At 34.8% G+C, this 23,774-nt stretch overlaps 1 protein-coding gene across 2 annotated transcripts; it reads left to right on the top strand.

Moving 5' to 3' along the window:
• On the top strand, window positions 1-22,392 carry CHORDC1 (cysteine and histidine rich domain containing 1). Of its 2 annotated transcripts, XM_045894596.3 has the most exons (11): window positions 6-214; window positions 3,675-3,724; window positions 7,558-7,614; window positions 8,539-8,696; window positions 11,350-11,453; window positions 12,038-12,096; window positions 15,745-15,815; window positions 16,588-16,693; window positions 18,596-18,715; window positions 19,129-19,191; window positions 19,454-22,392. In XM_045894596.3, exons 1-11 carry the CDS (start codon window positions 151-153, stop codon window positions 19,598-19,600), a joined length of 999 nt encoding a protein of 332 aa, XP_045750552.1. In that variant the 5' UTR covers window positions 6-150; the 3' UTR covers window positions 19,601-22,392. The 2 variants fall into 2 exon arrangements, with proteins under 2 accessions (XP_045750553.1, XP_045750552.1); XM_045894597.3 differs by lacking the exon at window positions 18,596-18,715 and having other exon boundaries at window positions 1-214.
• The last annotated feature ends 1,382 nt before the right edge of the window (window positions 22,393-23,774 follow it).

The raw sequence follows: 23,774 nt of genomic DNA, 5'->3' as shown, positions 1-23,774 counted from the left end.
TTCGCGAAGGTTCCTGAGGCTGAACCGGCCGTTTCCGGAAGCCGGCAGCCGCCTCAGCCAGCAGACCGGTGGTTGCGGAACTGGGGTTGTACGCGCAGCCTCTAGCTCTTCACTGGCTTTGGACCCGACCTTTACCGGTGCGGAAAGAAAATGGCCTTGCTGTGCTACAACCGGGGCTGCGGGCAGCGCTTCGATCCCGAGACCAACTCCGACGGTAAGAAAAACGCGCCGCCAGCCCTTCCTCCCCTTTCCACCTCAGCCGGGGGACGCCCTTGGGCCCAAGGGCGTCCCGGGGTCCGCCCGCGAGCCGTCACCGCGCTGCCCCGGTCTGGGTCCCTCCGGGCCGCCCGAGCGCTCGGCACAGGCGTCCGACCCTCGCGCCGCAGCCGCGCAGCCCGACGGACCCACGCTCCGGTCCCACGTGTCTCCCGCCGCCCGCTCACTCGGCGATTCGCCTGGAATTTAGAACCTCTTTCTCCCTTCCCTGCCCCCCTCCGCTCCGTCCCTTTGCGGGAGCAAAAGTTAGCCGGGTGCTGCAGGGCTCGCTTAGCGGCGGGTGTGCGCGTGTCTGTGAGTGAGGGGGACGAAGAGGGATGGGAGGGTTGGGCAGCGGGCGAGTTATTTGGGCGTTTAAGTTCGGCTCGTCGAATTAGAAGAGAAGTTTATTTTTCTGGAAGTCTTGTTTTTCGCGTGTTCAGTCCCCCAACTGTTAGAAAGTTACTTTTTTTTTTTAAGTGTCCTGGGTTAGGAAAATTACTCTGTGTCTTTACACTAAGTTCTGATGTTATCTGGCGGGATGGATGGTGCATTTGTTACCCTTGTCTTACTTAGTAACGTTATTTGTTGCGTAGCTTTGCTGTGGTCCTCCCGTTTTTACAACGTGCCATGTTCAGGATAAAGTCATTGTTCCTACGTGTACAGTTAGGATGTAAAGTGAAAGTGACTAGACTAGGTGAACAGTCAGTTTGAATTCTGAATGGTGAATGGGGTAGAGGGAGTTGGTTTCTTGACTATTGTGGGAAATGACACCACTTTGTCAAATTCAGCTAGCAATTACTGAGTTTTCTATACGCCAGACATTGATCTATCACTTACTACATCATCTATTTAATCTTCACAACACCTCTGTGAAGTAGGTATTATTAGACGTCGTTTATAGAGAAGCCGGGTTCAACATGGTAGCGGCATGTTCCTGCATTGTGAAGGAAATTAAAATTTGTGCCTTTTAAAATCTTTTCCACCCCTGAGTTGTCTGAAGTACTTACTTAGTGCGCAGGTATTGAATTGGTGACATAATTTAAAATGATAAGACTTGGCAGGATTCAATGGATAAAGTAGAATCCAGTCTTTCAGTCTTTGTACAATATTCATGTTTCTGTCCTTGACATTTTTATGATAATACGAAGTTACTCAGAGAGAAAATTGTGATGTCAGTGGATGACAGAATCGAAGAAAAGAGGTTTTAAAGCCTTTGCTTTTGGTAACCTATGCAAAAAGTAAATTGCCTTAGTGTCTGCTATATTTTACTTTAATATTAAATAAAGGGGAAGACTGAGGCTTTGTTGCCTACGACAGTTAATGCCCCAAAGTAAATATGTTTGTTTATAGAATGTTCTGTACCAGCCTGAAATTATGAGGGAGATACAGCCAGTTTCTGGAAGTCAGCAGCGAGTGTGTGTGTGTGTGTGTGTGTGTGTGTGAGTGAGATGGTATAATGCCTAGGAAAGAGATGGGAGTGGGGGGAGTGGGAAAGTGAGAGGAGTAGACATTCAAGGATTGTGTTATCAGTACTAAATTCAGGAGGGAGCTTCAATAAGGTGGTAGAAAGTTTAGTTGTTTTAGCAAAATGGGGGTTAGAGACTTAACTCCAAGTAAGTTGTTTCAATGGTAAGTTAAGAAAATGGAGATAGGAAGTAGAAAATAAGGGCTAATAGTAAACTGTGAACTTGGTTAGGAGAAAGTTTTTTGGAATGGGAGAGGTTTGACCTTTGTATGGACAAAAATAAGCCTTCCTTCTAAGCTGATACCAGGTTTTAGTTTGAAACACAAGCTAACAATGTTTATGGAAGACACAGTTGGTATCTTTCACATATTAAATAGTTATTCTGGAAAAAACACTTCTTCAGTTTTTTATTTAATCCATGTGTGTGTGTGTGTATGTATATATATACATGTATATATATAGTATATAGAAACTGAATCAGTTACTAAGAGGCAGAGCCAGAATTTGAGCCAGGGTCACACCCAGTATGACAAGCCCTTGGCTCTTAACTGCTACAGTGTTACCCATAAAATACAACTTTGAGCTAAACTGGTAAACCTGAAAAAGGCTAGAGAGGAAAATAACCATCTGCTTGTTATTTACATTTGAAAGCAGTGATTTTCAGATTTTGTTGCTACTAGTTGTAGGGTTAAGACCTGACTCATTCCTACCGCCATTCTGCCCAAACTGACCATTATGATGATTATGCCTCTTAGTGTGTTATGCTTTATGTATTTTATGCCTCTGACTATGTGTAAGTTTGATGTTTGAAAATACTCTATTTGTTCTCTTTTTAATTCTGTTCTCAACTTCATAGCCCTCTGCATATTCATTTCTACTTTGAATCTCCTTTTTCAGCCCTTAATTCCATTACTTCCCTGAATTAATAGGTTCTTCTTATTCCATGGGTTTACTAACTGTACCATGAAAATACCCGACACTTTCTTGCTCTATTAGCCTAACATAGTATCTGTGTAACACCTGGTTGCTAAGGAAACCATACTAGCTATTAATATGGGGTAGGAAGATTTCTGTAAGAACCAGGAATTAATCATTTTAAGGCAACACCAAGAATCAGAGGTTGTGGCCAATTAAAAGCTAAACAGACAATAAAAGGTGGGGCAAAGTAGCCTTATAAGAAAATTGCACAGATGTGGAGCCGACCAGTTTTTTTTCTAAGCTCATGGTTGTGTCTAGTCAGAAAATAATTTTTTATTATCTGATTTTTTAAAATGTAATACTTCATATTTCAAACTGTATTAAGCTCATTTTCATAAGAGTTAGTGAAAATTGATGGTGTAATGGGGAGTGGCAGAGAAATACAGAGTAACAATCAGTGGCAACCCTGAAAATAGACTGTAGAACTTAAACATCTATTTAATGAGGTTTGTATCTAGCTATTGACACCTGTCTAGGAAAGTTAAATTAGCAATTAGATATTGACATCAGTTTTTAAAATTTTGAACCTGTCCTTCTAAAAAGTGTTCTTATGTGCATCGATCCACAGATTGCCCAAGAGATTCTCTAAAAAGATATTTTAGAAGTTTGATAGTATTTTTGTAAATAGAATTGGAAGGTGATAAAATCATGGAGCTTGAAGTTTTGGTACTAAACAAGTTTAACTACAAAGATTAAAGGAATAGAATACAATTTGTTATACTTGCAGTATTCTGTATTATTCTTATCTACAGCTATCATACTCTTGAATTAGAATCTTAACTATTGATATTGTAATGCAATACTATATTAAGCACTGTGTGCCATGCATCAGATGCTAGCATTTGTGAGTTTTTAAGGAAAAGCAGAGTATTACCTGCATTTGGAGAAGGGATTAAATGTTAACACCTGAAAAAAATGATTTTTTTCCTTCGTAATAAAGTGTATTTTTTTCCCTTTCTTTGTTTTTGACCAGATGCTTGCACATATCACCCAGGTGTTCCAGTCTTTCATGATGCCTTAAAGGTAAGAACTGGGTATATTTCAGTCTCATCATATTTGTACATAAAATTTAGAGGTGTAATATTGAATCTTTATTTTCTCATCTTTTTTTCTCAGCCTGTGACTTTTTGCTTTCTTAATGACCACTTTGGGGTGCTTTAAGCAAGTACTCCATTAAAGGCAAAGGCAGTAGATGGTGATCTTAAGGTCTTTTTCAGTTATAAAATTATGTTATTTCCATTCCAACTCCCATTTTTTGTACTCTTCATTTCTTTTTAATCTTGAGGGGAATTGAAAGCAGTGTATTGAATCTTAGTTTCTTAATCTATCAGGCAGCTACTGTATAATAAGAGCGGCTCTGAATTTTAGGAAAGATTGTTATAAACAGTAAAGAGTGCCAAACTGTTTGAGACACCACCTGTTTTCCACCTGTACTTCCTTGGTGTTCTGGAGAGTTAGAGAAATAATAAAATGTTGTTTGACCAGGTTTTTCTTGGTGTGTTTATTGATCTTTTACAATTTATGATAATATGGTAACATTTATCTCAAAAGATAATGTGTATCTCTTTTTCTTTTATTATGTTATGTTAGTCACTGTACAGTACATCATTAGTTTTTGATGTAGTGATCCACGATCCATTGTTTTTATATAACACCCAGTGCTCCATGCAGTACGTGCCCTCCTTAATACCCATCCCCGGGCTAACCCATCCCCGAACCCAGTCCCCTCTAGAACCCTCAGTTTGTTTTTCAGAGTCCATCGTCTCTCATGGTTCATCTCCCCCTCCGATTTCCCCCCCTTCATTTTCCCTTCCGTCTCCTAATGTCCTCCATTCTATTCCTTATGTTCCACAAATAAGTGAAACCGTGTGATAATTGACTTTCTCTGCTTGACTTTCACTTAGCATAATCTCTTCCAGCCCCATCCATGTTGATGCAAAACTTGGGTATTCATCCTTTCTGATGGTTGAGTAATATTCCATTGTATATATGGACCACATCTTCTTTATCCATTCGTCTGTTCAAGGGCATCTCAGCTCTTTCCACAGTTTGGCTATTGTGGACATTGCTGCTATGAACACTGGGGTGCATATGGCCCTTCTTTTCACTACATCTGTGTCTTTGGGGTAAATACCCAGTAGTGCAATTGCTGGGTCATAGGGTAGCTCTATTTTTAACTTTTTGAGGAACCTCCACACTGTTTTCCAAAGTGGCTGTACCAACTTGCATTCCCACCAACAGTGTAAGAGGGTTCCCCTTTCTCCACAACTTCTCCAACATTTGTGGTTTCTTGCCTTGTCAATTTTTGCCATTCTATCTGGTGTAAGGTGGTATCTAATTGTGGTTTTGATTTTAATTTCCCTGATGGCTAATGATGATGAACATTTTTTCATGTGTCTGTTAACCATTTGTATGTCTTCTTTGGAGAAGTGTCAGTTCATGTCTTCTGCCCATTTTTCGACTTGATTATTTGTTTAATGTGTATCTCAAAAGAAAATTGCCGTGTGGCTGCCATGGTTTTAGGTGTTGGTACTTTGTTTTTAGGAACATAAGCAGTCTTACATGTTTAAGTATTGTTGATGCCTTATGAATTTCTAATTATACCTTCCAAGGAGTAGTTGTGGACCCTTTTTGGTATTTAACTGTTAGATGGCCAAGTGTTAATAAAGATGTGTAAGCAGATAACAAGTTTGTGTTAGTCTGGTTAGTTCTAAGTGAGGAAAACAGAACAACCATTTGATAGGGCAAGTTGAGAGATGACTCTTCTCACATCTTTTTAGCTGCTTTACAAACTTTTTGGGGGGTGGAAACTGTGGTTCTGTGGGTATATTTACTTTTGCAGAAGAGTGAGGGGATTTTATCTTTCCTGGATTGCCATTTATTCTATGTTTATTTTTCTTACGTATGTTTTTCTTCTTCTTCTCCTATGATATGTTTCTATCTCCTAACCATAGACGTATTTCACCTTTGTCTTTAGCTTCCTATTTTCTCTCATTTAGTTCATGCATTTCTGTCCTTAAACGTCATCTCTGTGCTCGTGGCTTCTGCAGAATATTTCCATTTTATTTGCGACTGCAAACCAGTTTTTAAAGTGAACTCGTACTCCAAAAATAGCCTGCATTTCAACTTTGCTGCTGCTAGTAATGATACCACAAACTTTCTAGTCATTCAGTCCATTGCTTTTTTTTTTTTTTTTTTTAACTACCCAACTGTTAATCACCCTGTTGAATTAATCTTAAGGATTTCACTCTGAAGTATTTTTGTTTCTCTTTTCCAATTCTGTTTATTATTGTCTCTATAAACATTTCTTGAAGACCTGTACTTTTTAAGACTATTGGATTTCACACCACAAATATGTAGACAGACAAAATAGGTAAATCAGTGTAATGTCTACTGTTGCTGGTTTAATTGGCAAATAAGAAGTTAAACATTGCGTATACAAAAGAAAGAACATTTTAATATTCAAATTAGAAGTGGCATAGACAGAGAAGAGAGACAATCCTTCTTAAGAAATGACAACCTTATACTCACATACTTAAATTTATCTTTCATTTTTTAAAAAGATTTTGAGAGAGAGAGAGACCCGCATGCATGCGCACAGGCGGGGGGGTGGGGGGCGGAGGGGCAGAGGGACTCCCCATTGAGCAGGGAGCCTGATGTGGGACTAGATCCCAGGATCCTGGGATCATGACCTGAGCCAAAGGCAGACACTTAACTGACTAAGCCACCTAGGTGCTCTTTCATTTTTTTATTTTACTGAGGACTGCCATAGATCCCAGATTGGCATTTGGGAACAACTAGTATATATCATGTATGTATCCCAGTATCCCCAGAATATCTGCCGTAATTCTTTATATATGATTAAGATGATAAAGCTTTTTCTTGTACAGAATAACTTTTCTGACTGTATTATCAATGCTAACTAAATATTATATTTTAAGGTTATAGTAGGTTTTCATCTATACATCTCAATTCAGAATAAAAGAATTCAGTTTCAAAATAAAGGAAAATTTAAATTATAGCGTATTTAACATTTTCTTTAAAATAATTTTGTAAGAAAGTAGTGTGAAAACAATCACTACCAAATTCTTCATATAGTGTATTGAGAAAAGCAGTGAGGCCCAGATGGATATGTGCAAATCCTAGCCTTTAGTCTAATTTAGGACATTCCAAGTCTTGAAACTGCTGCATTTTTATTTTCTTATTCTTTATACTACATTGAAATTACAGATGACAGCTAAAAGCCATTTTTTGGTAAGCCACTTGATATTTTGTTTAGAAATCACACACAGCATTGCAATTTCTATATTTTTATGCTTGTCGCTAAAAAGATCATTTAACCTTCAAAGATCTAACAGTCCTTAGGCTACTATGCTAATCAATCTATGTTGGTCTGAAAATAGAATGCTTATTGTTGGGGAACACCTATAGTGAGTTCTTTAGAAGCTGAATTATAATTAATGTCTCTGACTTAACTGGATTTTTAAAGTAAAGCACTTCACTTACCCCCCAGATCCTTTAAAATATATGATATTTTTAGAAATTAGAAAATGTTTCTCTTCTAAAAATCAAGTACTAGTCTTGAAAAAATGAGCGATTTTTATTTCCCATTTTAAGGTACTTCCTTTTGTGATCAGTCACAATACAAATCACCTTTAACATTGATTAATTAACTTTTTTTAAATCAAAAACTAAAGATCATTTAATTTGATTTGATGAATCATTTATAACACTTCACAACTGTGAAATCTATATATGTGCAAGTCACTGCCAGATTCAAGGATATATGCAAGTAGACTCTTAGTGGGCTGTGGTTCTATGCAAATTCAATTTTCAATTTTTTTTCTGTTTCATAGGGTTGGTCTTGCTGTAAGAGAAGAACGACCGATTTTTCTGATTTTTTAAGCATTGCAGTAAGTATTAATTTTTTTCCTAGGTTATCTCCTGAGAAAGTACAAATAATGGGAAGCTCCAGATTTGAGGAGTCTGATTTGGGACATCTGTTGAATGGTCTGTTAATTTGCACATAGAGCCTTTCTTTGCAAGTGAAGTTCACCTCTCTTGACAGCCTTTAATATAAGGAATTTATCCGTTTTAGAGATAAAAGTTTCACGATATTAATTAGCCACCTGTCAATACAGGTTTGTCTTTGATATGAGTAGTCTTTAAAGTACATCAAGAAGGAAGTAGTAGGTAGCTATTTAAGGCCTTTATATAGTGAGGAACAATAGATATTTATCAAATCTAAGATACTACCACAATGTACCATTTATTCTGTATACCCTTAAGAAAGAAAACAAAAACTGTTAAGGAAATGACATGCCATTGAAGTTATGATTTCAGAAATGTTACAATGCATGTTTGACTCACCTGCCAGTTTTGACAAATACTCTTATTTTACTTAATCTTCTCAGAAAATATCTTACCTCCTTACGCCCTTACCTCCATTTTGAGGAAACTGAAGTTTAAAAAGATTCCCTTGCTCAAGGTCAAATAGCTAATAAGTAGAAGAAGTAGGGCTTAAATCAAGGTCCTTTTGTGTTAATAATTTGTAGACTTCCATGTGAGAGTTCCAGAATTTTACTGTAAAAAAAAGTTTATGCTGCGTTTATAGTATAAGCTGATATTTATGAAGTGTAATTCAAAGACTTCTTTTAAAATACATTAAGATATAAGAACTTATTTACAAATATTGCAAATTTAGAGTTCTGTTTTTAGTTTCTTAAAATAAGTCTGTGTGGAGAAAGCGAACAGTAGAATTTATTAATAAAGAAAACTAATTTTTCTATCATGGCATGTGAAACAGATGCTAGGATAACTCTTATCTTTCCTAACAGGGCTGTACAAAAGGCAGGCATAATAGTGAGAAGCCACCTGAGCCAGTCAAACCTGAAGTCAAGACTACTGAGAAGAAAGAACTTTCTGAATTGAAACCCAGGTTTCAGGAGCACATCATTCAAGCCCCTAAACCAGTAGAAGCAATAAAAAGGCCAAGGTACACTTTATACAGTTGTATATTTTTGTCACAAGTGAATAATAGCATTTATTCTTGGTATTTTATGATTTTACATAATACCATTTATAGCTATTATGTAGGTCACCAACTTTTTATCTATTTGATTTTCTCTTAAGTATACATTCCATTTTTATTCCCCCTTCAACTTGAGGGCATGTACACAGTAAACTTCCATTGCATATTTGTTCATATATCATCATAATATGTCAAAAGCAGAAAAGCCTCCATCTGTCTTGTGACTTGACATGTCTTTTTCACTGTGGCATAGTGAAATTCTAGAAAGGAATTGTTGTCATAGAATCAGTTTGAGTTGAAAAAGAACTTTAGACACCTGCCTCTTCATTCCTCTGCTGTTTTCTTGAATATTTTCTAGGACATTCCTGACAGAAGGATATTTAGTTTCCTTTCAAATAATTCTAGTGAAGAGGAATTTACTTTTATTTTAAATTAGTCCATTTTATTGTTACTAAGTGTATATTTTTTTGCTCATATTGAGCCAAATTCTGTCTCCTTCATTTGCATATTTTGTCACTAGAACAAGCCTAGTCACTCCTTTTACTTTCAGATAACTGAAAACTGATAATTTTATTATTACTATTAAACTTTTTTATTTATTTGATTTAGATGGCAGATCTGTTAAAGTACTTTTAAAATACCTTTTGCTCATTATGCAGTAGAATTACCCAGATTCTTTGTACTTACCTTCTGGTCAACTAAACTCTGTTTTACGTTCTCACACATGCATGTTGGCTGCCACTGTTAAACCAGGCCTCCTTCATTTTGCCCTTGAGTATTGTTTTAGAACCAGGATATAAGACTTAGAAAACAGATGGTTTTTGGTCTCAAATATGGCCCAAGTTGTTTTTTTTTTTTTTTTTTTTTTTAAGATTTTATTTATTCATTTGGGAGAGACAGAGAGAGCACAAGCAGGGGGAGAGGCAGAGGCAGAGGGAGAAGCAGGCTCCCTGCTGAGCTGGGAGTACACTTGGGGCTCTGTCCCAGGACCCTGGGATCGTGATCTGAGCCAAAGGCCGATGCTTAACCATCTTTATTTATTTATTTATTTATTTATTTATTTATTTATTTTTTAAAGATTTTATTTATTTGAGAGCGAGAATGAGAGACAGCATGAGAGGGAGGAGGGTTAGAGGGAGAAGCAGACCCCCCACCGAGCAGGGAGCCTGATGCGGGACTCGATCCCGGGACTCCAGGATCATGACCTGAGCCGAAGGCAGTCGCTTAACCAACTGAGCCACCCAGGCGCCCGATGCTTAACCATCTGAGCCACCCAGGTGCCCCCTGAGTTGATGTTATTCCCATAATGGACTTAATGGTTTTCATGATTTTTTCTCTTTATTGATCTTAAATAAATTTATAGCATACTGAATAATACTGGACCAATATAAGAAGCCTGAGAGACTTTTTGACATTTGTTCATTTAACCAAACTACTTACACTGATTTTTATTCCATCTCCACCTTATTCATAATCATGAGAGACTTTATCAGATGCCTTGCTGGCTGATTTGCCAGTTACAAAAAAAAATTAAGAGGAAAAGACAACTTTGGCATGGCTCATTCTTAAGTATTACAATGGTGTCTACTGTAATTAGCAGTATGAGTTAATAATTTACTTTAAATAATGGACTACTAATTGAGAGAAATTTAAGTACTTTTCCATAAATTCATTTGGTAGTATTGTAGAGATTATGGGAATATAGGTTTTTATGTACTGTTGTTAATGCTTCCTATATCTTCCTACAATAGTTGTTTTCATTAAGGATGTGGAATGAATAATTTCTGTTTTTATTGTTGCATTTATTAATATGCTTAATACTTATTGAATGGCTTTAAATAAATTGTACGCATAACACTTAATCATTATGAAGTGTTGGGGCGTGTTAATGATTTTTAACCCTACTGAAATTGCCTTGTGATAAAATTTTATCTGAATGTATGGATGCATATAACCAGTGTCCACACAAAGTGAATTATCTCCACTGGTAGGAATATGGATTCACTTAGTACATATTTGTTGCCTGTTAATTGTATGCTCAGCATTTTGCTTAGGTGTAGAATGTAAAAGTACTTCATGGTTCCTTCTTGGCAAATGTGGATTCCTATTCTTTACTTCCTTCCCATTAGACCTACTGATTAGTAATTTACCATGTTGGCAATAGCATGATTATTTGAGACTTAATATGTTTATTTACTTATGTATTTATGTATGTATGTATGTATGTATGTATGTATTTATGGAGGGTGCGGAGGGAGAGAGAGAAAGTCCCAAACAGGCTCCACACCTAGTGTGGAGTCCGACTCAGGGCTCAATCTCACAACCCTGAGATCGTGACCTAATCCAAAATCAAGAGTCGGATGCTTAACTGAGTGAGCCATCCAGGTGCCTGAGTTTTAATATTTTAATATCAGAATTTTTCTGTTAAAACTTGAAAGTATAGATACATATTACAGTTATTTGTAAAATACTATTTAATAGGAAAAACTTGATTCACAAAGCATTTGGCTTTTTATAGATTCTTAGTGTATTTATTTTTACTAATATATATATATATATATATATGTATTTTTTTTTGGTATATCAATAATGGTAATAAAATTTAAAAATTCTCCAGCCCAGATGAACCAATGACAAAATTGGAATTAAAAATATCTGCTTCCCTAAAACAAGCACTTGATAAACTTAAACTATCCTCGGGGAATGAAGAAAATAAGAAAGGTAAGATTTTATTTTGTATTTTTTTTTCTGTACAATTAACCAATTATCTAAAAGAGACCACAGTGTGGTTCACTGAATATAAATATGAAAAGGTAGCACATTATAGTAAAGAATTTATTTTTGTTTTCTAAATACCAGTAGTACCACAAAATGAATTAGTGGTTTATTCCATAATGTCTTTGTTAAAATGTCTTTATTAAATGTTTCATTGTGCGTAATATAAAATATTCTCAGTATATTCTGACCTACACTCAATACCATGGAGAAAAGTAGTTATCCCTTTCGTGATTTCTCTTTTATAGGGTTAAGATGTTGGATATTGTATTGCATTATAGAATAGAAATGTGTCATATACCATTTGGGGACATGGGCAAAACTTAATCACAATAATTCTTACCAGCTTTTTAAATATATTCCCTGAAAGGTCACATAGAAAACTTAGTAACTTAAAATTGTTCTCAAATATCAGTGTTTTTTAGATTTAGTATTTTTTCAAATACTTGTTTTATGAAAGAGGTTATTTAAGAATGACACTAAAGTATTTATTTTAATGTTTCTAATTTGATTTTCTTTTCTTGTTTTAGAAGAGGACAGTGATGAAATTAAGATTGGGACCGCATGTAAAAATGGAGGGTGTTCAAAGGTATATATTGTAAAATTTGTGTTGTGTCATGGAAGTAGAAATGTAATTTTTGAAGAAGAGGGTGCAATTTACTGATTCAGTTCAACAAACATTTGGGTGCCTGTTATGTGTTGGTCAGTGTGCTATGGACTAGGGCTGTGAACATGGATAAGAGACTCTGTCTCTGACGAACATCATATCTGACAGAATCATGGAATAAATAATTCTAATTCAGTCAGTATTTACTGAGCACTTACTGTATGCCAGACAGTGTCTGGGGGGCTGGAAACACAGTATCAAGGAAGCAAAAATTTCTGCTGTTGTGGAGCTGATAGTTTAATTTAGGGAGAAGGATAACACATAGGCAATTAAATATTATGAATTTAGGTAGATACGAAGAAAATATAGTAAACAAGGAGATAAAGCTATTAAAAATAAGGCTGTCAGGAAAGCCCTTTGGGAAGTGACACTAAATCAGAAATCTAAATAATGTAGCAGGTGAGTTATGTAAACCTCCAATCGATAGGGGAGCAGTATGTGTAGGGCCTTTAAAGCTTGGCTTTTCAAGAAATTATGAGAAAAGTCCGTGGGGCTTGGTCATGGGTGTGAAATATGAAAGGTAGGGGTAAGTGAGGTAGACAAGATTATGGTGGTCCTTACAGGGCACATTGAGGGGTTTGGGCTTTTTTTCGTATAATGGGAAGACATTCTCTGTTTTAAGGAGGGGTTCTAAAAACCTCTTTGACTGATAACCTGGCAAATATAATGGGGCACTGGGGATTTGGAGGAAGGAAAACCAGCTAGGATGCAATTGTGGAAGAGCAGGCAGTGGGATTGGAGCTTATTTTTTAGAAGTGGTTAAATATGGGATCTACGCGAACATCTGAGGATTTTCCTACCCCTCTGTGTGAAATTGCATGCCCTCCAGCATCTCCACTCCCAACTGTCCTTTTTTCTTCAGGACACTAATCCCCTTATAACATGCTACTTCTTTTGCATATGCATTTTGCTTATGATCTAATTTTCCCTTCCCTTCCTCCACTCATACGAGGTTTACAAGGACAGAATTTTTTTTGTTGTTCTTTGCTGTATCTTAAATGCTCAGAACAGTGCCTGGCTCCTGACAAACCATGCAGAATGAATACTATTTGGAAGTATTAGCAGAACTTGCTAATGAACTTTAAGTGGAGGGGACTTGGGGCTCCAGCAGCTAGGTGACTGGTGACACCATTAACCAAGAAGGAAAAAACAGGGTTTGGGGAGCAAGGTTTGTAATTTTCCCTCATGTTAAGTTTGAGATCACCTTGCTTATTTAGGGATGGAAATGGAAATGGATTTACATGTATGTAAGGTAGAAGTAGTAGATAGAAGAGAGTGACTGAGTACTGGGGTGGAGGTGCAGGAAGATCAGAGAGAGACAGTTTCAGATCGATTTTGAAACATGAATGTCAATTCCATAAATGGACAAAAAGGGAAAGGATTCCTCAAGCAGAGGTGATAGCCGTATACAGCAAACAAGAAACGGTTAATAATGTATAAAATTTGTTGGTGTGGAGATTAAAAGAGAGAAGTAGGGACCAGACCTTTAAAGGCTTTTATAGTGCTTGAAAGTTAGATCTCACTTGATGTAGTTTAGAGAGGCCATTATTTGATCTTTTTCATTGAAATATAACATCAAAAAGTATACAGATGTAAGTAAATTTATAGCTCAAGGGATTTTCACAAAGCAGAGCCCTCCTTATGCCTTCTCCCATTTATTATTTCCTCCCAAAAGTAACCATGTTTTTCTATCAAGATAGAGTAGTTTTGCCTATTTTTGAGCTTAATGTGAATAGAATCGTAGACCAGGTATTCTTGCACCTGTCTTCCTTGGCTTAACGAAATGTGTGTTAGAGTTATCTTTGTTGCATGTAGCCATAGTTTGTTCATTTTCATTGTTTTAAAATGTGCTGCTGTGTGAATGTTGCCAGTCAGCTTACCTTTTTATTATCCTTTAACTTTTTTTGTTTAATGCTACTATTGAACATTTTTGTGCCTGACTTTTGGGACACGTGGATACATTTCTATTAGGTATATGACTAGAAATGGAATTGCCAGATCATTGTGTGTCTGTGTCCAGCTTTAACAGATACTTCCTCATAGTTTTTGAAGATGGTTGTATTTACACATCTGCCAGCAGTATATGAGGCTTTCCATTTGTTCTACACCTTGGTAACATTTTGTAATATCAGTCTTCTATATTTTAGCCATTCTGGTTAGTGTGTAGTGTTCCATTTTAATTTGCACATTCCTGATGATGAGGTTGAGTACCTTTCTGTATGTTTATTGGTCCCTTGGATATTCTCTTTTGTGAAATGTCCGAAATCTTTTATGTATTTTTCTATCAGTTGGCTTTTTCTTACTGATTTTAGGAATTCTTGTTTATTTTTTAACCAGAGAGAGACACTATACATTTTCACTGTCTTAATAACGACTTGTGATAAACAGAGGCTGTTTAATTTTAATGAAACCCAATTTGTCTATTTTGTTTGGCTACTGTTCTTCGTATTCTTTTTAAGAAGTTTGCCTACTTGAAGGCCATGAATATTTTCTCATATGTAGAGGCACGTTTAAAATACACAAACCACCTGGAACTGATAACTGTAAGGTGTGAGGTAGATGTAACTAAAGAACTATTACAAGAGAGTGATAGATGTTTTAGTTAGAGAGTAGAGTACAGAAATGGAAGGTAGAGAAAAGAGTTAGAATCTGTTAGTATAGTCTTATTGTCTAAAATCTGCTAGTGATCATGAGGAAGGTGAGCAAATTAAACTGGTATTTTCAAACTAAATTGACAGGATTTCATGATAGAAAACATGGATATGGTGCCATCAAATAAGGTAGGAAGAAGAGTAGGAGTTGAGGGGGCAATAGTGATAAAAAATCAGAATCTAACATAACTGATTTTTACGAGCTTATGGAATCTCTTTAGGAGATGTACACAGGCAGTACTTTGGATTTACCAAAAGTAAATACACAGAATTTTATTTTCTATACTTGTAGGTGGTTGCTATAAATACCAAAGTAAAAAATATACTACTGGCTGCATCTGTGTTTTATTAACATAACTTTTTGTGAATTCATCTGTAGAGCCTTCACCTACAGCAGCAATGGGGCCCGGATCTTCCAGACAAACCCTGGATATATTTATAGGTCTGCAGCTCATTTTACCCTTCCTAGGGATAAGAAGTCAACAGCACTGTAGAACTTCCAGAATTGCTTTATTAATTTGTAATACCCACACAGAGTTTCCTGTACACATAAATCATGCTGTAACTGTATTTCCATTGAGAATACTAATCCCTTGGTTTCAGTATTGTCCTATAAATTTAAATACCTGAATATGCTTGAATTGTGACCTCGTACCTGAAAGTCTGAAAGCATCTTAATAGATCCCATTGCCTACTTTTCTATTTGCCTTTTTCACAGGGAACTAAAACTTAAGCGTATCTAAAAAGGAATCATTTTTCATTCCTTATTGGAATGGCCTGGGGTGAATTTATGAATATTCTAGGTAATTGCTATTTCTTGAGCATTTTCATAGTTCTTAGAGGTCACCAGTTCTACAAATGTTTATGAAATATGACATTGAGATGTGAAGCTAATTTTTTCTTCTTTTTTCTCTTTTAGACATTTCAGGGTCCACAGAGTCTAGAAGAAGTCTGTGTATATCATTCTGGAGTACCTATTTTTCATGAAGGGTAACTTATACATGTAATTAAAACTTCATGGTAGAGGTTAGAAAAGTTAATATGCCTATAAACATTATTTGCCATGCAGTATTATTAGGTATTTTACTTACATTGTCATATAATCTTTAGAATAACCTAGAATATGGGCTTTGTCTTTTTACATATGAGAAAACTGAAACAATTATTACAGTGGAGTGGCCATTGTGATTCAAACCTCATGTTTTTCCTTATTCCCTTATTTTTCCAATGGGTTACCCTTATTTAGTTTGAAGGACTGTTCTGTGCATTGCTGGACAGTTAGAATTTTTGGCCCTGGGGCACTAAGAAACCAATATTGTGTCATCCAAGAAAATCCACACTTTCTGCAGCCCTCCCTGAGATCTAGCCCCTCTTCCGTACTGTGCTGTGGTTTATAGAAATGCAGTACCATGTTAAAATCTTCCAGTCTGTATCACTTTTTGGGAGCTTTATGAGGAAACTGGAATTATTAGTGAAAATAGTGAAAATTATTAGTGAAAAAAACTATTAGTGAAAAGTGGATTTGGAATTTTGTGATGGTTTTAAGCATCTTTACTGAGGAGCTCCAGAATTGCTACAATAAATGCCATTCTGGTTTTAAAATGATTAGTCTTCTGAAAGTTTTAACTGTTTAGTAACTTAGACACTTTGTAGAATACTAACGTTGCACACATTTATCTTTTAAAATCACACTGTCACTGTACTTTTGGACTTAAGTGGTTGTAAGATTTTATTTCTGAAGTTTTTCTATGATAATTTAAAGGATGAAATACTGGAGCTGTTGTAGAAAAAAAACTTCTGATTTCAATACATTCTTAGCCCAAGAGGGCTGTACAACAGGGAAACACATGTGGACTAAAAAGGATGCTGTAAGTAACATTTTCATAACAACATATTGGGATATATTTATCTGTCATTTTTTTTTTTTAAGATTTAAAATTATTGTCTTAAGAAATTAAAAAAAAAAAAAGTTTTTCTGTCTCTCATACAGTAAAAAGGTTTGATGTGCCTAAAAATTAAAATTGAGTCAAGCTCCCAGAGCACTGTCTTTGATCCCAGGTAGCCATTGTGTATGATGATGCAAATATACAGGCTTTTGTGAAATACTAAAGCCTCTGCCAAATTTGAAGCATGTGTTTCTGTAATTCCATAGGCTCTTCCCACTTTTTGTTTTTTTAAAATCAATTTTCTACTCCTTCAATGATACTAATCACTTAGACCTTGGATTCTCTTCTGGCCACTTAAAACTTCATGCAACCATTTACAATGCAAAATCACTCCACCTAGCGGCCAAAGAGAAGGATGGCAAACTTGTTCCAATTGTCTTGAATGCCTCTGCTTGCTTCGGGGTAGTTTATCAAAACAACCAAAAAAGCTTTGGTTCCAGCTTCACTGGATAGCTTTTTAAAAAGACATAGGCTATGCAAATAAGTGTCCAGAATCCCATTAAATTGTAAGAAGGCAAGCAATTTATTGCTCAGTAAGTGCACCTTAGCTATTGTAATGTATTTTATAATGTATTAGTTTTATGTGCTATATTGGCAATAACAACCCCACTAACAACAAACCTTTTCACTATATGTGTCTTTTAACTTATAAAATAATTGTAGATTTTCAGATTGCTTTAGGGATTCATTCTACATTTAAGTATTCTATAGTTTCTGATTTTTAACATAGTTTCTGATTTTTAATAACGTGCTTTGGTATTATAAATATGTCCTTCAAGTTATAATTCATCTGCCACAAAACTTGCACGAATGTTTTATTAACAAAAAGACTTAGTAAAGTCTCCCTGTATTTTCTCCAGGGACCAAAACTTTGGAAGTTTTAGCTTAAAATGTTGTTTTCTATTATATGCAGAAGTTTTCAGAGTATAACCCTTGATGAAGTAATGTTTTGTTATATTTTAATGCGTGCGCCTATCAAGTATTAAGTGTCTGAGCTAGCAGCTAAGGGCAAAAAATGTAAGTGATGTAAGTCATTTAAATTCTATTAGCATATTTATACCAAAATATAAATACTGCATTTTCAACAGTAGTGTCTCACAGTTTCCTGCATTATGTAACTAAGTTGCTCTCGTAAATTTACAAAACAAATCAGAATTTGTCTCTTTTTTAAATAGTCCTTGATAAAGCGATGTTCCACTGGTAGGTAATAGTTATTTCTATAATAATAACCAAAACATTACTTCCACAAATTACCACTTTTTTCTTCATTTTATTATTAGAGGAAAATAAACTATTCTCTAACAGATAGCAGATAGCTGTAAGTAGTCACTTAGTTCCAATTTGTAGAAATTGGAAATTTCAATTTGTAGTCAGGTTCCAACTTACAGAAAATAAATGGAAGATTTCTATGCATGAGGTTAAGATGTTTTCTGGATTATTTCACTAAGCAAATGTCTTATTTTAGTCTTCATAGAACGTTTTTATGACTGTGCTTAGTGGATTTCAGAAACGTTAAAATAGGATAAAATTTAGTAGGAGTTCTTTCAGTGTATATTAATGCTATGGCCCTTAAAGAAAAAAATCAAATGGAAGAATAAGCGTGTTCTCCAGCCATAAGACTATAAAGGTTATCTTTATTGTGATACAGTTTATTGTTTAAACCTTCATTAGCTGGGAATTTTTGAAGTTGTTTGCCCTTAAAAACATTAAGGGCTCAGTTGCACACGGTAATTTTTTTTCTTTTTTTAATTATTTGGCTCAGATTCCTCTTTTTTTGAGGGGTTATGTGGCACTTGGTAAATTCATAAGGTTTTTCTTTCATAGGGGAAAAAAGTTGTTCCATGTAGACATGACTGGCATCAGACTGGGGGTGAGGTCACCATTTCAGTATATGCTAAAAATTCACTTCCAGAACTTAGCCAAGTAGAAGCAAATAGTACATTGGTAAGTACACTAAATATCTTTGAGAAAAAATTGTCTTCATACATTATTCTCTATATTAATGTATTATAAATACTGTGTTTGGATTGATTTTAAGATTTTTTAATCTTTTCCATTTGGAAAAAATGCTTGAAATTACTGTCAGAAACTATTTTAAATGAAAATTTCTGCATAGTGAATTATTTCTGAAGCATTCTGGAGATACTATGGTAGCTTAGATTTATCAAATAATACAATACCTCGTTCTCAATATGAAATGGCAAGTTAAATTTTCTGTTAATGGTTTCCTCAAAAAAAATACACAATATTGGAAGTTTGTTGAAATAGCTTAAATGACTTATATCAGTATCTTATTTTTATAATCATTGTTTTAAATCCTATTCAATTTGGATCTGATCGGTTTCTGTGTTTTTCAGTTAAATGTGCACATTGTATTTGAAGGAGAAAAGGAATTTCATCAAAATGTGAAATTATGGGGTGTAAGTATCAATGAATCCAGAATTTTTTCTAATACTTTTTTAAAAAACCCAATTTGTACAGTAAAAAGACCATACTTCAGAAACCAATGATGCAAAGTAGGAATATAACTTACCATTAATTCTTTTAAAAACTTTAAATCTGGGTATAAAAATGGCCTTAGAAGCTCGGAGTTGTGATTATTAGCATAGACAAGACCAATATTTTCCCCTAAGACTTAAAAAACAACATCAGGGTTTACTGTCATTCTCTGCTACGTTGCAGGTGATTGATGTAACAAGAAGTTATGTAACTATGACTGCAACAAAGATTGAGATCACCATGAGAAAAGCTGAAGCTATGCAATGGGCAAGCCTTGAACTGCCTGTTACCAAAAAGCAGGAAGAACAAAAAGAAGAAACAACAGAATGAGATGACAGGGAAAGGAAGTTATTGCCTATTTCAGAATTCCTGCTATGTGGTAAATGGTGGCTTGCTGCTGTCCTCTTTTGTTGTCGTTGTTGCTGTTGCTGTTGTTGAATCTGGCAGTTCAGGGTCAACGGTAGGTTCTTAAAAGCCAAAGGCAGTTTATCTTTTCGTGCCTCCCGTCTCCTTTTTGAGTTACCTAAGTTTGATTATTCATTTCTCCTCACTTGGCAGAACTGTAGTTATGTCCTATACTTGAAAAGCTAGAAAGTAGCTCATAAACAGTTACAGTATTTCTTGGTATAATATTATGTTTAGCAGAGAAGGGTAAAAAAAACATTTGTTCACATCTCTTTTCTATTATCCCATAATTAGTAAAACAAGATGGAATGTCAGATTTTTAATTAGTTTTTCATTAGTTTGTGTTCCTATAATACTTGAAAATCTTTAAGAAGGAGATGAAGCTCTGCATTGTTTTTTCCTAGGGAAGGTTACTTTTTCTAGGAGGAATAATTCTGAGGTAGTGTAGTAGCTAGTTAAAGGGGAGTATATGCATTGAATAACAAATTGGAATTTGTTTACAGCTAATTAAATTAAAACATATCAGCACCTATATTACTTGCCAAGTGCTATGATTTAAATGTATAGAAAACATTATAAATAAGAGTAGAGAGGTATCAATTTGGTTAAAATTTGCCGTTTTATTAAGACTAAGCAATAATGTTAAATATCTGTTTCCTGATTATTTTATAAGGTCTTTGTATGGTGTTATGACTAAATTGTACCTGATTCTCATAACCTACACCCTCTTAAAATCTTTAATTAGTTACATGTAAAGAGAAATTTTTATATATGTTATAATTTTATATATATATATGTTATATATATATATATAAATATCTGGCCTCCCTGATGGAAAACTGTATGTATAAAACCATAGATTTAAAGGCTTATGGAAATACATTACGGTATCAAAAAATGAAATATTTAAGCTTTGCTTTATGAGAAATATCTATTACATGTTAAATAAAATAGCTGAATTCTTTTGGAGTTTTGTTTTAGGCTTTCATGAACAGCTTGACAATGTTGATTATATATTACACTTCATTAGATACAGGTATCAGAGACTTAGATTGTTTATGCTAATTGAACCCATTAAAGACAGTTTACTTTTTGAGGCAATGCAGAGCTCACCAAGAAAACTAAAATTAAGAAATGTTTTGAAGGCCAAAGCTTTGGCAGGACTTAAGAAATTTGGGTATGAATTATGCTAATGTAGATTAAAATAATTATTTCCCAAGCCCCTTGAGTGTTTTTTTTATTCTTATAACAAAAATTTGCATAAGTACAGTTTTAGAAGTATAGGTTAATAAAGAGTGTGTCTCACTCAACTATCCTTTTAGCAAATAACTACTAAAGGTAGTTAAGTAATTATTAAATGATTTAGCTCTGTTACAAATAAAGACATAAAAAATCTGGCAACTGGGCTTGCATGACACATGGTATTTTAATGACATGCCATGTAAACATTTTGGTACAATTGGGCCAAATAGAGTATGTAAGTTTCTAGTACTTGGGGTTGTATTTAAATTTTTAAAAATTATCTTTCATAATTTAAAGACCTGGGTTCATTTGGAGACATAAAATCTTGTTTATTGTTTAGGGGAGAGGTTGATACTTGATTTGATTTGAAGTAATGATTAATACACCTTTTTTAATGTTTTCTTCTTGAGACTTTTTTTCCCCTAAGCAGTGTCTTAATGTGTTACATGCAGTTGAACTATTATTTAAAGCAAGTGGATTTTTCACCTGAGAGTTAGTTACAAAGCATTAACTGTGTGTGTGTGTGTGTGTGTGTGTGCCTGTGTGAAAGATGTAGCTTATATAGTTACATTAGTGATTAGTGACCATTCTGTTTTCTCTCTACTCTTAATGATCCTCTGATTTGTTGCCCAAATAAATATCTAAATATTTTTATCTTAGATTCGTACATAAAGGGACAGAGTTATTATTCAGTAGAGTATGTGTTACTTTTAACTGTCAAGAAAATTAAAAATGTCAAGTTTGTATCTCTAGAAATATGCTTTGTCTTTCTCAGCATTCAGAGTACTTGTAGCAAAGCAGTCAAAACTAAGTTTATTATACACTTGGTAACTAATCTGACAGCTTAAACTCAACATGGGAAATAGAAAATACTATTTTTTTCTTGTTCAGTACCTTTGCTAGTATAAAGGTAGTATGGTCCTAAGAGTTGAGCTTTTATTTTTTTTAAACTCTTGAGATAATTTTAGATTTATAAGAGTTGCAAAAAAAGTACTTAGAGAAGTCTTATTTTCTATAGTAATCTTTGCCTTGTATTAAAATCTTATGTGACCATAGAACACGTACAAAACTAAGAATTAGTACAGTAGGTACAGTACTACTACCTAAAGCAGAACATTGATTTTGACCATCTTTTTTTAGTGGAACACTTGAAGGGTAGTTCTTAAAACCTACCCTAGTTTTCTTGTAATAATTTCAGATAGTAACTTGTAAACCATTAAAAATATAAATTGAAATCAGCCTACCTTAGAGAGCCATGTTTATATAGGTCAGTGATGTAACTTCTTGTGACCATATACTGGCAAAGGACTAATGATCTATTTTATCATTTTATGCTAGAGATTTTAATTCTTATTAAGTGTAACTTGTTTGGTTTTCTTTAGACAATTCTTTAACCATTTAAGGGTGAAGAAAACCTTAAAGACTTGTTGAAAATATTTTAAGATGACTTTGGGGTATTGCTCTGCCACTCCTTGCTTTTTTCAAAAAAAAGTCAGCCATTCCCCAATCTGACACCCACAGTACATTTTTAAAAGCTCATTTATGAGTTCCTTTACCAGTTTTAAGGCATTTGATTATATATTCTTTTTTTGTTTTTATAATTACCAGGTATTTGTAAGTTGTCAGAACATTAACAGGGTTTTGTTTTATTGCATATTAATTTTGATTAGGCATTCATATTTGGTATTGTTTTTATTCTTTTGCCTATATCATAATTCTGTGGCCTCAGATCTGAAATGCAAGCTAAGTCTAGCTTGTTTTTAGGTTTTGTTAATATTTCCTTTCATTTATTTAAATTGTTGAGTTGATAGGCAGTTGATTTTTTACCTGATTACTTCCTTCCTGCCTAAGTATCTTAGAACTTAAACTCATCTGGAGTTGTTGCATGACTTGCCTTTTTTATTTAGGTGTAGATGCCTGGGGCTTTATACACATAGTATTATCTCTGAAGTACTGAGCTTGCAGTGTTTTTCTTCTGCATAGTTACTATTTGATTTTAAGTTTTTATATAATTCTTAGTTTTGAAGAATTCCTTCAAGAACAGTTTCTCTAAAGGGCATGTTTTAATTAAATGTTAATTAATGACCTTTCTTAATTTTCTAATTTAGAAACTTACTTACCCTGCTCTGCAGGGAGCCTGCTTCTCCCTCTCCCACTCCCCCTGCTTGTGTTCCCTCTCTCGCTGTGTCTCTCTCTGTCAAATAAATAAATAAAATCTTTAATTTAGTAGGCCACCTTTAATGTCCATTAAAGTGAAATAAAACTTCCAGCCTTAAACATTTTTTTTTTAAGATTTTTATTTATTTATTTATTTGAAAGAGAAAGAGCACATGAGATGGGGGAGGGTCAGAGGGAGAAGCAGACTCCCTGCCGAGTAGGGAGCCTGACGCGGGACTCGATCCCAGGGACTCCAGGATCATGACCTGAGCCAAAGGCAGTCGCTTAACCAACTGAGCCACCCAGGCGCCCAGCCTTAAACATTTTTATGTTGATTAAAAACTGTGTCAAAATAACTTGGTTTCCATTTCTTTTTGATCAAGCAGGTATACTGCTCAAATGACTGGATTGTTAAATTATCTTTAAGACTTTGCTAATTGAAGTAAGATTACTATTAAGCCTGGAAGAGGGAAACATCCATGAACCTGTAGTACTTTCCTGTCACCCTCCACAAATGAGACTAGATGAGTGTAGTAGGGTTAATGCTTTTAAAACAGTGTGATCTTTTCGTTCAAATGCTTATTACAGTTTACAGTTCCATATTCATATTTTATTTGTATGATTGATTTGTTAATGTCTGTATACTCTTATAGACGGACAATAACCTTGACTGTGTTTTGGCCAACCATAGTATCTCCAT

Source organism: Mirounga angustirostris, unplaced genomic scaffold, assembly GCF_029215605.1.
Source record: "Mirounga angustirostris isolate CCGP_5_RB_7025 unplaced genomic scaffold, mMirAng1.0.hap1 SCAF_13, whole genome shotgun sequence".
NCBI lineage: Eukaryota > Metazoa > Chordata > Mammalia > Carnivora > Phocidae > Mirounga > Mirounga angustirostris.
The sequence above is the reverse complement of the archived record's forward strand: the minus strand, read 5'-3'. Positions and strand labels throughout refer to the sequence as shown.

What these genes read in the sequence shown, in the direction of transcription:
- CHORDC1 (XM_045894596.3), top strand. Translation starts at nt 151, where the DNA reads ATGGCCTTGCTGTGCTACAACCGGGGCTGCGGGCAGCGCTTCGATCCC. An exon ending in GAAGCAATAAAAAGGCCAAG is followed by an intron (nt 8,697 to 11,349) that starts GTACACTTTATA and finishes AAAATTCTCCAG; the next exon opens with CCCAGATGAACCAATGACAA. An exon ending in AAAATGTGAAATTATGGGGT is followed by an intron (nt 19,192 to 19,453) that starts GTAAGTATCAAT and finishes GCTACGTTGCAG; the next exon opens with GTGATTGATGTAACAAGAAG.